The sequence below is a fragment of the Vanellus vanellus genome, assembly GCF_965231255.1.
Source record: "Vanellus vanellus genome assembly, chromosome: 1".
Taxonomy (NCBI): Eukaryota; Metazoa; Chordata; class Aves; order Charadriiformes; family Charadriidae; genus Vanellus; species Vanellus vanellus.
The window spans coordinates 39,857,152-39,872,369 of NC_138905.1; the positions used below are offsets into that span (position 1 = coordinate 39,857,152).

Genomic DNA, 15,218 nt, shown 5'->3' on the forward strand with positions numbered 1-15,218 from the left:
GTCTCCTCACTGTAGTTTGTCAAAAACTTTGTGAAACTTGTCAGTCCTTTTGTTAAGGAGTCTACTAACAGACTCAGTTCTGTGGTGCATTCAAGAGTAGGTAGCGTGGTATATTTTTGTAAGGCATCTTCAGGATACAGTGAGATTACCCAGATGGGCTGGTTTTCAGATGGCAAGTTTCTGAACCAGACAGTTGTATTTATTCTTTTGGAAAACTAGATTACAAGAGGAATTGTATGTTTTTAGCACCTTTTAATTTTATAGGTAGTTACTGATCATCTGCCCAATAGAGAGTGGCAAATAAGTGGTTTCAGCATCAGGGGAGTGCCAAGAATGGAGATGTAGCCTAAACGCAGGAATTGTGCTCTGTTACCCTCTGCAGGACAAGGTTGAACAGCTTTCTCAGCAGCACCAGTACGAAACTGTTGATGCCTGTGTGCTGGCACAAAGACTTCTACAGCTGTCATTACCTTCGTGTCGGAGCTGAAATAGTGTGGTATAAAGTGTATGTAAACCAGGGATGCAAATGCCTGGAATAGAAGGAATTACCTAGGAAAAGGGCGTAGAGCTGTTACAGGAGAGACTCTGTAAACCCTTGGCTGTTACTTGCCTGCAAAGAAATACCTTTCCAGGTAAAGACTGAATTACCGGATCAGTAAGGTTTTGTTCATACATTTGAGCTTGTTTTTGAAAAATGCTACTAAAAGATACCGGTATCTCTGAAGTTTTACCATAATTCAGTTTAACTAAACCAAGTATAAACCCTAGCTGTATGTGTTTCTTATATTCTTACTTGCAAATTTCTTGCCCCTTGCAATTTGTAAAGTGACAGGAGGTAGCTGGAAGTTCTGGAAGTTCTTTGGTCAGCAGAAACCTTTAATGGGTTTCATGGGGTTTGATATTCTTTCAGCCCGAGGTAGGGAAGTCCTTTGAGCAGATGTTTAAATTTTTCAAGTAGGGATGCTTCTAGTAGATGGCTACCTGCCTTAGTTCACGCTGCTTCCTATTTATTTTTCTTAAATTTTTATTTGATAAACTTAACCACAGTGAAGTTTGTAGAAGCTCTTCCATTGCACCTGCAGGTCAGAGCCAAATGGCAGTCATGCTGTGGTCTGGAATCTGCAGCTGAGAGAATTGTACATGTGTATATGCAGGAGCAGCATGGATAGATAACATGGGCACTGTACCTAAAAATCTTCATCCATTACATCGTCTCCTATGGCTTATGTCTTTCCAGCAGGATGCTTTCTCTGCAGTCACTGTGATAGCTGTGTAACCGCAGTCCTGGGAGAGCAGCTGTTCCTACCTGGTTTCTGCTGGCACAAATTGTACCATCCCGTTCTTGGCATTCTCTTCCAATCAGTCCCCTTAAGTGATCTCCATATTTAAAAAAAAAAAATAGTATTTCAGCTCTCAAAAAGGCATATATAGTCAGAGCAATGATCGTTGCTGTCCCAGTCACTCAGCTATGGGATTTTTCTTCAAAAACAATTCTGTCTCCCACTAATGCTTTCTGCTTTGGCAAAAGATGAAGTGAGAGCATGCAGCATAATGAATTTTTCCCTTTTATGATCTAAAATTATACTCCTATAGCACATCTCCTGTTGTGGAGAATAGGCCTGGAAATACCTTCCCCTCCATACAGTGCTGAGGAAATGGGTAATTTTGATTTCTGCATCCATGGCCAAACTACCGTATCATTGTTTTGAATTATATTTTCTGGCTTAATATTATTCTTAATAACTTCTAGTAAAACTTTAGGGGGGGTTGTTTGTTTTTTTTTTTTTCCCCCCCCAAAGCATGCCTTACAAATAAGAGAGTGATAAGTGTCAGTGTCTATTCCCGTTCCTACAGGAGGTGCTGGCAGGCAGCGTGTGCTGGGTTTTTTTGAGGTGTGTGGGGGATGCTGCAGCCCCAGCCCTCACCAGAGCATCTTTTCTGTCGAAGGGCTGAAATCCCCGGGTCCGTCCCTGTGCTGGATCCCTGTGGGTGGGCAGTGACCAGCCGGGTGGCATTGCCCTGACCTGACTGGCCTGTGAACGTGTTTCTAGCCTTGGGCAGCAGCACAAAAGTCAGCAGCATTTTAGCACAAAAGTTGACAATTGTTCTTACTTGATGGGTGAGGTGTTTGAGATTCTTATTTAATATCATACACATTTTAATCTTTAATTTATTGCAGTTTGTAAATATTCTTGTGCTTGCAGTTAGTGTTTTGAACTTTAATTTATTGAATTAGTCTATTGGTACGTGTGTAGATGCATAAATATGCATACTTAGTAAATCAGTCATAAGAAAAATATTTAATAAATTGTTGCAGAATAAAGAGAAATATTCAGATTATATTCAGATGAAGAGGGGCATAGGAAGATTCATGGCTTTGTTTTCTCCTTCCCTTAAACAACTTCTGCGTTGAACCTGAACAGCATTTATTAAATAGAGATGGAGGCTGGTGCAACATTAGCAGAGTGAAAATATTTTGATGGTGCTTGTTTTCCTTTGGAACCTCCTCTGGAATGCCTTTGCATCTCCGAGAAAGGCCAAGAAGCTAACTGACTTGTGCTGGTAACATCAGAGGGGATGGTCTGAAGGATGCCGTGAGGTGGTAAGAGGTTTCGGGGTTAATTGCAGTGGGTGGTAACTGCTTTTTGCCTTTGAACATGCAGCCAAGATGCTGACAAAATGCGACAGTACACAATTTTCAATAATTGTCTTAGTTTGTTCTTTCGTGCACTTTGGGTAGACACTAGTTATGTGCAAATGCTACAAGAATTCACATTTATTCTTTTTTATAAAGTACAATAAACCCACTTTTTCATTAAATATGACTTTTTCACTTTTTCACTATGTAGCTATTTATTATTATTGAAATTCAACTCTTGACCCAAGGAAGCAAAGTGCAAAGTGAAGCACTCGAGGCCAATGGGAAAACTGCTTCCTTTCAGTGTCTTGACATTTCTCAAAAAGGCCAGAAATGTTGAATATTAAAATATTTGAGAACCTTTAATACTGAGTCTTCACTTCAGACTTATTATTTTTGAAGTCTGTTGCTTTTGTCCTTTAAAAAACTTGCATGGCTGAAAAAGAAGTGGCTGGAATATCATACCCCCGGAATGTTTGAGCGTTACCCGCTAGCAGGCTGGAACATGGCTGTGCTGTGCCGTGCCACGCCACACAGGGGGCTCTGGCTGCTGCTTCAGGTAGCAGGTTGGTTTGGAAAGGGTGAAAGTGCTACAAAATTTTAATGGATGAAAAGTGTTATGTTTATTCTAACAGCGTGGTACCATTTTATCAGAGTTTTGTTTGCTGTAAATTTGTTTGAATGTTGCTGTGTCTGAAATGTCTGTCTGGGTATGAAGCTGCACGTGAGACATAAGGCAGATTTTTCCCCTTAAAGATCAATACGAGGGAAAAACAATTCCTCATCCTTACAGAAAGTGTCAACAAGAATAATGGTTTCAGGAAATTGTGTTCTTACAGAAGAGAGATTAGAAAACTATTAGAAGCATGATGAAACTGAATAAACGAGATTAATATAGGAGTGAAGAACTTCCCCATCTTAATCTAAAACTGCTGTTGTGTTAGGGCATAACTTTAGAATTAAGAGTTTATAATTTTAAAGCAGTTAATTTATTCAGTGTGTTAAGTTGCCACAGGTATGGTGGGGCAGCAGTTATTCCAGGAAGATACGACATTCTGTTGTGCAACACTCATGCTAAAAGGGGACGTTTGCTGTTGTGGTGCTTCCCTGTGGGAAAGAGCATGGAACATGTGCGGGTATACAGGACTCGTCAGAGGGTGGGCAGCGCTCGCCCTGTGCTGAGCTCTGTTGGCCACTCTCTTACCATTCATGGTGCTGGCAGGTGGATGCAGGCTTTGAGTGGCTGTAGGGTCACCCCTTACTTAATAGAGCACGTTATGTAGCATGTTTGTACTCTTAGTGCATGTCCCCTGCATTACTGTATGTCCAGCTCCTGTACGCCAGCACTTTGGTAGCGCATCAGCTCTCCTGGCTGGCAGGTGTGCGTCTGCTCCGGGGGTTTCCTACCCAGCAAATCAAACTTGTCCAGCTCATGCATACCCGAGTTAAAGTCTGGTCTTGAGTTACTTATTGTTTGCACAACCTTTAAACAATGTAAAACAAAAGAAAAAACAACCCCCAGACCTCTGAAACTTGGGCTTAAGGGACCTTTTAACAACGGATTGCACTTACCGAACATGAAAAATTGTTGCTTTTAACTAATGTGTGGTTTTTTTTTTTTTTTCATTTAGCATAGATGCACAGAGAGCTTCAAGTGAACGCCTCTCTCTAGTGTGTACATATAGGGTCTATATATAAAATTTGTTGGTGATACTTAAAAAGGTGTTGTCTCCCCTTTTGAGCAGATGTTGCTTTCACTTAATAGCCTGACTTTTAAAGGACAGTTCTTGGTTTTGAGCTAAATTAATGGCTGTCAACATGATGATTACCTAATATCTGAAGTACCAAGTAGCTTTTCCAAAAGCGGAGTCTTTGTTGTCTGACTACAGGTAGCTGGAATGACTATGAAGCAGACTGATTTATTATAGTGAATTGAATTAACTATGCAATTTTACTACTACACGTAGATGATCACGCTTTCAAAGCCTTGTCATGGTGTGTACCTCCAAGATACCAGTGCATGTACTACTGCAGTCCATAACCATTACAGTACCAATAGTCCCTCAAATTGCACAGAGTATAAATCCATTTATGAGAAGAGTTGTCCTGTATTACATTTGTCTTTTGGTTTTTGTTTTTTCCTTTTCTAAGGAAACTAAATCATATGTTCCCTTTAAAAGCTTTAAATAAAGATTTGTTTTGCTCCTTTTTTGTGTCAGTGACTTGAGTGTTACAAGTTCTGCTGCTCTGTTTTTCCTACAGATTTTTAATCAGCGCGCAGGTTCTTTCTGCCCTCGCTCAGCTGGCAGGGCTTGGGGTGACAGGCAGCAGAATAGTCTCAGAAGAGGTGGTGTGTTTAAAAAGGCATCAAAAGATTAACTGCATTCCTGCGGTTTTTTGTTTACTGTACACAGGAAAAAGATGGATGTTTCCAAAGATAAGCTCTTTTGCTTGCTTTTGAAATTGCTTCAGAAAATTACTGGCAGATAAAGTTTTAAAATAAACATGGAAGATGGCACTGGCTGGCTTTTCTTGATAAATTTTGTGTTTATTGGACAGCTTCAGAGGACCCTGAAAATGCCACTGTCTGGGCAAAGGGCATGCACTCCTTCTGCATGCAGCACAGCCCGGCCCGGGGACCACAGATCCTGCCACTGCCACTCAAAGCAGCCCCTGTCACAAGACCCGGTTTGTGCCTTGCTGGGTGTCACCTGCCAGCACCTGGGTAGTAACGGGGCTGTGAGATGAACTTACACAGGTTAAAGCCACTGCTAGAGCTATTCAGATTAAAAAAATGCTGAATTGTATGCGGTTCTCTTCCATACCAAATTCAGTAAAAAAATGGGCAACAGTGATGGTGTAAAGCTGTGGATGACTCTTTCCACTGTGTTTTCAACAGCTCTGCCTCAGGGGAACACCCTTTCCAGAGACCTGTGTTACTCTCTTTTGCCTGATGGCACAGATTGTCATCAAGCTTCCAGCAATGTGGCCTTTTGGGCACAAACTTGCACTTCTTTTCCATCTTCTTAAGATGTGTCTGTGTTACTGCTCTGTCCCTTATTTCAGCCCTGAGCAGTCTCATCTGTCCAGGTAAGAAAGAGCATCTGTAAAAATGCCATTCCTCATTTATAGCAGTGGCTTTATTATGCAAAATGAGGATTGAGCTCATTGCTTACAGTTGCGTAGCACATTACCTTTTGGCTCAATGAGGAACCTGCGGTTGCATGAAACATACGCAGTACAATCCTAGACTTTTTTTTTGAACTCGGGCAAAAGCATGTAATTTGTATTTTCTGCATCAAAACTCTACAGTTATATCCATAGGCTGTACAGAATTTCTTTAGAGTAAAAATACTTCTGTAGAAAAATATGATAGTTATTATAATCAAAGTAAAACATTTGATTGTCGAGCCAGTATTTTACAAAATAAAATAAACATGATTGTAAATCTGAGAATTTGGTTTATAGAAACAAACATTCTTCTGCGTATACAATTCCTTGTCTGAAAAGCCACATTTGTGCAGGAAGATTTTGCCTTGCCATCTCACCTCATTCCTGACTTTATTTGAAAATTACAAGCATAACGGTCATTAAAACCAAGATATGTACAGTTGGTTTTACTGCAGCTGAAGCCCGATCAAGCTCTTGGTAGAGGGGAGTTTTGGGACATGAAACAGCTGTCGATCTGATAGAGACTTCTGAGAAAGAGAAGTCTTGTTGCAAAGCACTGAAGTTACCAGTATTGTCAGGTATTTCCACTGTCTTCAGCATCGATTTAAATCCCGGTACAGTAGCCTAGGAGCAAACAGGAGAGATTTCTTACTTGGTTTGGAATGTTGAGTTCAGCTGTGAAACAATCCTTATCTAATGTGCTTGTTGGCACTTTCAATGTGTAGCAAAAAGTATTCTAAACATAAGTTTGAGAACTCAGAATGAGAAAAAAGTTTTTGATGTTACAGCAATATGACTAAACCCCCCCAAAACCAAGACAGTAATAGAATATTTATTTAAAATGGTGGGGCACTGCATGCTGTGCAAGAGAGGGAGCCCTGCAGTTCAGCAGCAGCCCGTGGGTGGCAGCAGGCAGAACCCGGGCTGCATGGATGTTCCCTAATACCAGCTACTGACAGGCTCCGCAGAGAAGCCATTTCCACCCAAGGAAATAACTGTCATTGATGACGCTGTCAGCCCGTCGCTGCCTGGGGCCGCCTGAATCCCAGCCTCCACCTCCTAACCCTTCCACAGCTCTGCGGTTTGTTTCGAACACCTCAAGCTGGTGTCACCATGGTCCAGACGCTCATCCCAGCTGGCTCCATCATCCAGGTCAGATGAGTGCTTATCTCTGGACATTCTGGGGACTCAAGATATTACTGTATCAAAAAATTTCTTTCTGCTGACTTGTGCTAAGATATTATTTTCTTTTAAAACAGCTAAAGACTCTTTACAGCTGCTGTATATGATGAGCAATTTCAGCTCATTAGTCTATAAGGATGGAGTCTCACTGTGCTCAGGAACTCAATGCAATTAGAAACAATAATTTAGTAAGGCTGTGCACTTACGTTGATCACATATGTCCCAGGCAAAAGGAGAAGAAAGTACTCCCCATGTTCATTTGTTCGGTAAGGGCAGACATGAGGCCTTCCTTTGGCTTCCACGATGGCGTTGGGAATAGGATTCCCATTCTTATCAGTAACTTGACCCTTGACACCTATGAAAAAGGGAGAGGAGAGAAAGATCACAACCTATAACTGTGGTGAGACTCCTTCTCCAGGAAAGTCAAACTGTTGCTGGATGCACTCAAAGGCTATTTCAGTGGTTTTGAGCTCATCTAATAATAGTAACTTCTATCTTACTGAAGGGAATTAAAGTAGAAAATCCTTTGTTCTTGTTAATAGTTTACCTTCACATTGTTAGAAAGCAGCATTGTAATCTTTGCTTCTAAATCTCATTTGCTGAAAGCATCACATATACTTACTATATGTGTCTTTTACTGAAAGGCTTCAATCTTTAGTACTGGTTTGCCCCCCCCCCCCTTTGTTTTTTTTAAACTTAAAAAAAGTCTCATCTAGTACTTCCCAATGACAGAATACCAACAATATCTGTTTATGAAGTAGTTTCCCTAAATTCTCACACACCACCTTCAAGGCAGCACTGGCACTGAGCAAGCTAAAACAGCAGTCAGACTGCTGGGTGACAAAAATTCAAGATAAGCAACAGATTTCTGCAAACCCTTCAACTCATTGTGAAGTACCACTGCTTCACTAAGCATCCGCTCTCTCTTCCAACTGTGAAGTCAAGATCACACCTGGAAGTGCCTTACAAAAACACAAAATCCAAGCAGCAAAGACCCATGAATCACTGTGCATGCACAACTCCTAGAGACTGCTGAAATAAATGGCTGCTGAGGAAAGCGGACTCTCTGAGCAGAGGGTATGGTAATCTGGCCCCAAGGGCCTGTCCCTTTTGCCTGCCCCAGTGTATTGTAAGCCCTTGCACCACTGCAGAGTGACCATACCTGTAAGCTCTCCTCCCTTACCCACCCCTGGCCTCATAGCACTTGTCGTTCAGAAGCAATGGCTCCCAAGTTCATGCCAGAGCTCCTCACCTGTGAGCTCTGACACTGACCCAGGCTGCTCAAGAGTTCCCACTTTGCCCTCCTGCGTGGCCTCAGCTTTAGCTCCCTTCCCCGGTTGCACACTCACCTAGATGTACTTGTTTCATATATTCAATCAGAGCAACTTTGTTGTCTCTCCAGAACTTTTCCAGCTGGTCTGCTGGAGGATATTTACAGCATGACAGCTCCAATGTAATTTCAAAACACTGTCCCCAGACATAGTTGTAATCTTGCATTCCACCTTAAAAGTGAAATAAAACAAACAGTGTTCAGCTGCAAAGAAGCACCAAGTTCAAGCTAGAAGAAAAACAGAAGAGTTAAAATGTTGGTACTCGCATCACACCTGTAAGAAAAGTAAATCAGATAAATTATTCCTCAATGCCACACTTGTATTTACTGCGTCCTGTGGAAAACCAACTTAATTACTCTAGTTACATGTACAGTGTTGTTTTCTAAAGCACAGTGGTGTTTCAGGAATGATGATTATTATGGCTGAGGAAGGGCGGGTCTTTGACTTACATTCATTCAAGCGCTCTCAACTAAATAGGGGCAGATAAATTCACAGGCTACCATAGCTTTTGCCACTGCCAAAGCCATCCTAAGAGCCTTTTAAGGCTTTGAATTCAGACTGTGAAAGCAACACACGGTGCCACAGGACACAGGACCCATATTCTATTTGGCTACCCATAAACAGGAATGAAAACATTTATTTCAGTAATAAAACATTTAAAAAGGAGATAATATATGAACAGAAGATTGGTTTTCTTACTGAAAGGACAAGGCCTTACTGCCATGCCAGGGTGCTCATGTGTGTGTAATCCATACAGCGACACAGGCTTTCAGAAAGGGCACAGAAGCAGCCAGCCAGCAGAGACTGCCTCATTCGCTCATGTAAAAGCCGATTGGGAGAGTCTGCAAACACACAGCTCCTGCTCAGAGAATCTGCGTGAATGCGTTGGCTTACTCCCCTCATCAACCCTCTACTCTGAGCAAAATCACAGCCCTCTCATTGTCAAAGGTGGCAGGAGAAAGTGAGAACACCATATCTGAAGTAGCGGGGAAGAAAGAAGAAAAAAAAAAAGAAATCACTGACATTCTTACCTTCCAGCTGGTACCAAGAATACCCGTTGGTAATGCCTTCTGGAAAGGTTTGTCTGCTGTCACACCCAGTCCCTTTGTACATGCTGGCATGGTTGAAAGAATAAGTTTTTGCCAGATGAATAAAGACATCATCATCTGGAGACCTGCTATAGCCTTTCAAAGTGCCAGTAACTGCAGAATAAAAATAGCCACCATGTAACTCTCATCACTGGTAAAACATACAGTGCCACCTTACATACAAGACAAACCTCTCCCAAATAGCCATATCAGGCAGTGAATTTTGATGGGGTTTATCAAAGTCTGCCCATCCTCCCAGCTCAAGAGCTGGAAAAACTTTGCAGAAATCCTTATAAATTTTGCTTTGGTACAGCTAATGTTCCTAAATAAAATCAGCTGTGGAGAAGAGAGTTGGTTACTAGCTCACCTGCGTTACCATTATCAAAGGTGTAACTGGCAACCAGGGCACCCCCATGCAAGTTTGCTGAAAGAACAAATGTTTCATTTTTTATCCAGTTCATTACTGCTTGAGTCTCTGGCTGAATGCTAGCATTGTTGTTTTCAAAGGCATCTGGAAAATTTCTGTTCAGATCTTCTCCATTCTTATTGTACCTTAGAAAGAGAGAAGACATTCCCATTACTTTTTTGCCTATAGACACTTCCACGTCACCATCCTCCCAGTACTTAAGATCTGTAGCATGCTAGTGTCTTCAGGAAACAAGCAAGATGACCACTGCAAATCTGCCCAAGCATTGAGATGATGGGCTTTTTAGTTTGCTTTCTGGCAGCACTGGAATTTTCACAAGACACAATAAAACAATTCTTCTACTGCATTTCAGGTGGAAACAGTGAATAATAGCTAACACGTGTATAGCATGCACACACCTACACATACAGGAATTAGAAAAACCTAAGCCAGATAAGGAGGATGTTGTCCTTCTGTATGTGTTTTTCACAGTTGTATAGAAGACCAGGGTAACTACTGGATGGCTATGTCCCTTGTACTGCTGTCACTCTGGACATAGAGCATAAAAATTGACTCAAACACAGGATGTATTCTCTTCTCCCTGTACCTGAAGGTCCAGCTTGTGCAAATGCTTTCTTCCTTTTTTCACTCAGATCAGTACAGAGAGTAGAGAGGGTATTTAGCATGAGCCGTATTAATTTTCAAACTCAGCTAAACTCTATTTGACAGCAAGGGGATAAAAAAATACCACCCTCCATGAAAGTCCTATCTATTCGCTAAGGAATAAATTTCTTTCCTAATAAAAAGGAGGGCTTACACTGGTCACCTAGAGAACTAAACTACCTAAACTACCTTTTTGCTTGCTTCTGACGTTGCCATGGCCACTGATCCAAGAGAACTTCTAGCTCATAAGTTTACTTTTTCTGCACATTCCAACTCTAACTCTCCAACTCGCATTTCTTCCCATTCTCTGACTCTCTCCTCTTCTTCCCTCTTCTAGCTTGTTAAACTTTTCCACCCCTTTTTGGTGTCTGCAATAGGTACATTAAAGAATGCAAAACTAGCACAGCATATAATGCCAGGTTACATTTTCTTCTGCGTAAGTTTTTTTCCTAGCACTACTATTAGCACAGCACTTATTACAGCTAGCTCTGCTTGCGTAACTCCTTCCTCTTACTAGAACTGCATTCAACATAATCTTTAAGCACATTTCTAGAAGCCCATTCAACAAGCTTAGACACACCTTTTTCTCATTATGAAGGGTTACAGAATTCTCCAATTGAAAAAGATCCCTGTGGGTGGAGTTTTCCTTCTTTTTTTTTGTAGCACCCTAAATAGGTAATTGCATTTCTATTCGCAATCTGAATCTCCTGCCTAAAAGGTTAGGTCATTACACCATTCTGACCAATTTTCTCTAGCCACACCACATATAAACATCAGTCTGACTAAGTATTCCAAAAACTCTATGCCGTAACAGTGTGTCTTCAGAACAGCATGGGCCAAAATTAGCCCTAACACATCCTCTAGGCTACCCACTCCACCAAGTATGATTCAGCCTCTTGGCTATCTCCAATTATTACTCCCCACCCATTTCCTTTACCTACTCCCACCCTCCAAAGCCACCCTTACCTTCCTCGGGTGTAGTAACAATCAGGCACTTTTGTAGCTTCAAATCCATCAGGATTCATTGTTGGCATGATATGAATCCGAGTATTATTGAGTAACCGGGTAATAACTGGGTCACGTCTATAGCTGGTCACCAGGAAGTCTATCAAATGGAGCAGGATTTCTCTCCCAACAGTCTGTATAAAGGAGCATAGATTTTATTTTAAGTCTGCTATAGAAGAAGAAATAAAAAACAAAAAAAGACCCACCACCTTGCACTTACAGGGTTTTTTTACTGGATCACACAGACATACAAGGCATACAAGAGCATTTTGGTCAACACTGTTTTGTTTTGTGCTCTCCCCTAAATATATTTAAAGGAATTTAATAGATGAAAGGAGTCACTGGAGGGTTTTCACAACAGTTTTAAACCCAGATCAACCAGAGCTTTTTCCTGTAATAGGAAAGTGTCTGTGTCAGCTGCATTGCTTAAATCCTGCATGGATAAATCATGCATAGCCTTATCAAAACCTAAAACTACACAAGCTGCCTGTTAGACATCATGTGGGCTTGGAAATGCACCACCGCATTATCTCAGTTGCACTGCAGTCAGCTCTGTGCTGATGCCCAAGGGACCTGGGCCCTGCACATAAGTAAGCATCAGTGCTGTGCACCAGCGCTTGGCAGTGATGGTTCAGAAGAAAGGAAGGAGACAGACACCTTCCATTTTTTCCAGGTGCTACAGAGCAGGATTTTTTCTTGTTGATCCCCTTTTATGGGAAGTCACCTTTAATACAGGATCAAGACAGGCCCCATAGACGCTTGTGTTCTGTTCTCTGTTACATTGCTTTATTTTAAAGTCAGGCATTGGGGAAACCAAACAGGTATATATAAATCCTTCAAAAAAGAGGTGGAAGGACTTTTAGATGCAGACTTTGGATCAAGGAATGTCAGTGACAGACAAAAAGCTAAATACATATTTTTGTTCATGTAAGTTCGTATAGGTCGTGAAAGCTGGCAGGACATCTCCCTTTAGTCTATCTAATTTTAGGAAAAATAGTGGCAAGTTCCAGCTCCAGTGAGTTAAGAACAATTCTATTCTACCCCAGAAAGCACTAGTATAGTGTTCACTGGACCATAGTTTCCAGGAGCACTTTCTATAGCACTGTGACTCATGCCTCAAGGGTGCTGTAGGGTTCCTAAGCCCTGGCTGGGATGGGAACAAATCAAAACTTGCAACTAGATGTACTCTTGAGATAATTTATCTCTACTTTATCTCCAAGAACAAAGGCTGGTAAATCACTGCAGGCTCTAGTTCAGAGCAACAGTGTCTCAGTATCTTTTAGAATGAGTCTTGCAACACTAAATGACTCCGGTGTCACAGATAAACATCTTCTTACTGGTAGAGACTAAGGTAAAAGGTAGGTGAAATCAGGCAGGGGAAAAAGATTTGCTGCACTATTATCTTGTTAGATTTTTCACATCAGTGCATTTTAAGTGACAAATCCTGCTCTGGGTGTCAAGGTAAACAGGAACATAGACACCATCCAGCAGGAGCTCTGCCCGCAGGAGCTGGGTTGGTATACTATGGAGCAAGGAGGGCTGGGTGTAACTGCTGTTCAGGTTGGGAGCAAACCGTATCTTGCCAGTTAGCTGGCAATTGCTCTTTATCACAGGAGAAATAAACAAACAATGTAGTGCCAAACATGACTCTGCTACATTGTGGATCACAACATTTTAAGTGTCATACTTGAAGGTAGCCATGGTCTCCAGGTTGGTACTTGAGCAATTCTGCTATGCTGTTTGTACGGGGAAAAAGAAGGATCTTTTCCCACCCTGCCTCCCAGCAGATTTGTTTCCAGGTTTTCAAACCCTTGCCTATCAGCTCCTGATGATATCCGGCAAGCCACTATCCAGTAATCCGTTAGGGGAAGCTGCGTTACACAAATGCATTACTATCCAAATAACTAAGTGGTTCTTTTTCTAGATGCTACAGCAAATGGGCTTTGACAATGGGGGAAAAGGTACCTAGTTTCCTCCATTGCCAGTAGCTTTCAAAACAGCACCTGAGTACATGAAAGCAGACTGCTCTGTAAGTTTGATAAATTTACTCCGTGAAATTTAAGAAGGGATGCAACAGAACCTGTCTTGTACAGGCAGCTCAGTTCCAGCTCTGGGTGACAGACATCTTGAGAAGCATATGGAGCAGGAGGGGAAGAAAGGAGAGGAGAGAAGTCAGCCAAATCATGGCCCTGGGCATGAGAGATAAAGCTAGCAGACTCAGAAGCAACAAAATCAGGCCTACCACAGAGATAGCTAAACTACAGACAAGACTGGACTGCTCTCTGAAGGAACTGGGAAAGTGCCTCTGCTCCTACTGTACTTCTCTCTAGTGCCTCACAAAAAGACATCCAGAAAAGAAAGGGTAGAAAAGCAGGAACAGGAAGGGGAAAAAATATAAAGAAAAGCACCAAGAGAAGGTGGTAGAAAAGGATGATGTCTATAAAGAATGGAAGATGACCAGTTTTTCATAGATAACATTCTTTGCACTTAGGAGTTAAACCCAGACTTACTTACCTATACAGTATTTTAAAAAATTAACCCAGTTTTATAGGATTCCTTATACAGCTATTGTAGTACTTAAACAGTTCAGCTAATCTCTGTCATAAAGAGTTGGTACTTTGATCGTCCCCGGTGAGGGAAGAGTGTATTAATTACCACTCTGTTTCAGAGGGTTGGTTTTATTTTGGTCCAGAGTACCCTGCATTTCTTCAGAAAGTACATCTGGAGGTCATTGAGGGGAGGAAAAGGGAAAGTTTTCACTTCGGGGAAAGTATAGCTCAAGTTTTGATCAAGCCCTTGGAAGGCATCTCCTGCCCAGCCAAACTTTACCTTGTCACTAGAGAGGTCAACATTGTTTTGCTATAGCTCTGATGAGGGGTGACACAAAACAAAGGAAAACCCTTTCTCCCACCTCTAGGGATACAGTTAGACATTAAGTTTCTCTGCGCACTTTCAGCTATCAGTTTCCTTGTGTGCCCCAAAGGGAGAGAGTCAGCAGGAAAGGCTTCCAGTGATCCTCAGGGGAAGCCCTGAATGAGGAAGCATGCACGTGTCAGGACATGGATCAGCCCTGTAGAAAAGGGTGTGAGTGCTGTTTCTGTAGACAAACCCCTTACATTTGCTGACTATGGCTTCTGGCATGCCTGGGTCAGCGCTCAGCTACTGAAGGGCTTACTCAAGAAGCCCTAGTGGCAGCCAGTTAAAAAATTAAGGTTAGTTCCAATTGCACCTACACTGTAACACTGTATGGCAGCACCCCTGTTTTTAAAACATTTTTGTTACCACATGATAGAGACCTAATACCAGGGGACTATGGGTGGATAGACTCTGCCCATTTTTATGATTAAAATTCTTTCCTTAAACATGGCCTGGTTTTTATGTTGAACTATGTTGAAAGAAAGATCCAAACCATCAGGTAGGACCTGTTTCAGAGCAACACGGTCTTGCCAGTCTCCTTGCTCCAGCTCTGACTGCTCTACAGACGTAGTGCAGCATACCAGGCACAACCCCGCCTAAGGAAGCAGAGGTACAGCAGAGAAACCGATAGTCCATCCCAGTTTACCACTTAAATGCCACACTTACAAGATGTTCTTTTTTAACACTTGTACAGCACTAATTATTATGCACAGCTGTGACACACCCTACTCTGGTTGTCCTTCTTTACTAAAATACACCAGTGTTAAAGCAACTGTTTGTGCAAATACAGTTTGGCACATATCCATTTATTTCTATAG

The 15,218-nt window shown here is 41.8% G+C and overlaps 1 protein-coding gene across 1 annotated transcript in view; it reads right to left on the reverse strand.

The window, feature by feature from the left end:
• Window positions 1–5,821: 5,821 nt before the first annotated feature.
• CPM (carboxypeptidase M) overlaps window positions 5,822–15,218 on the reverse strand; it is a gene marked incomplete at its 5' end in the record, with an annotated part of 36,414 nt that continues 27,017 nt past the window's right edge. The window contains 6 exon segments of the mRNA XM_082494193.1: window positions 5,822–6,433; window positions 7,198–7,346; window positions 8,341–8,493; window positions 9,354–9,524; window positions 9,778–9,962; window positions 11,446–11,618. Of these exon segments, the coding sequence (XP_082350319.1) occupies window positions 6,200–6,433; window positions 7,198–7,346; window positions 8,341–8,493; window positions 9,354–9,524; window positions 9,778–9,962; window positions 11,446–11,618 (1,065 nt within the window). The 3' untranslated portion in view covers window positions 5,822–6,199.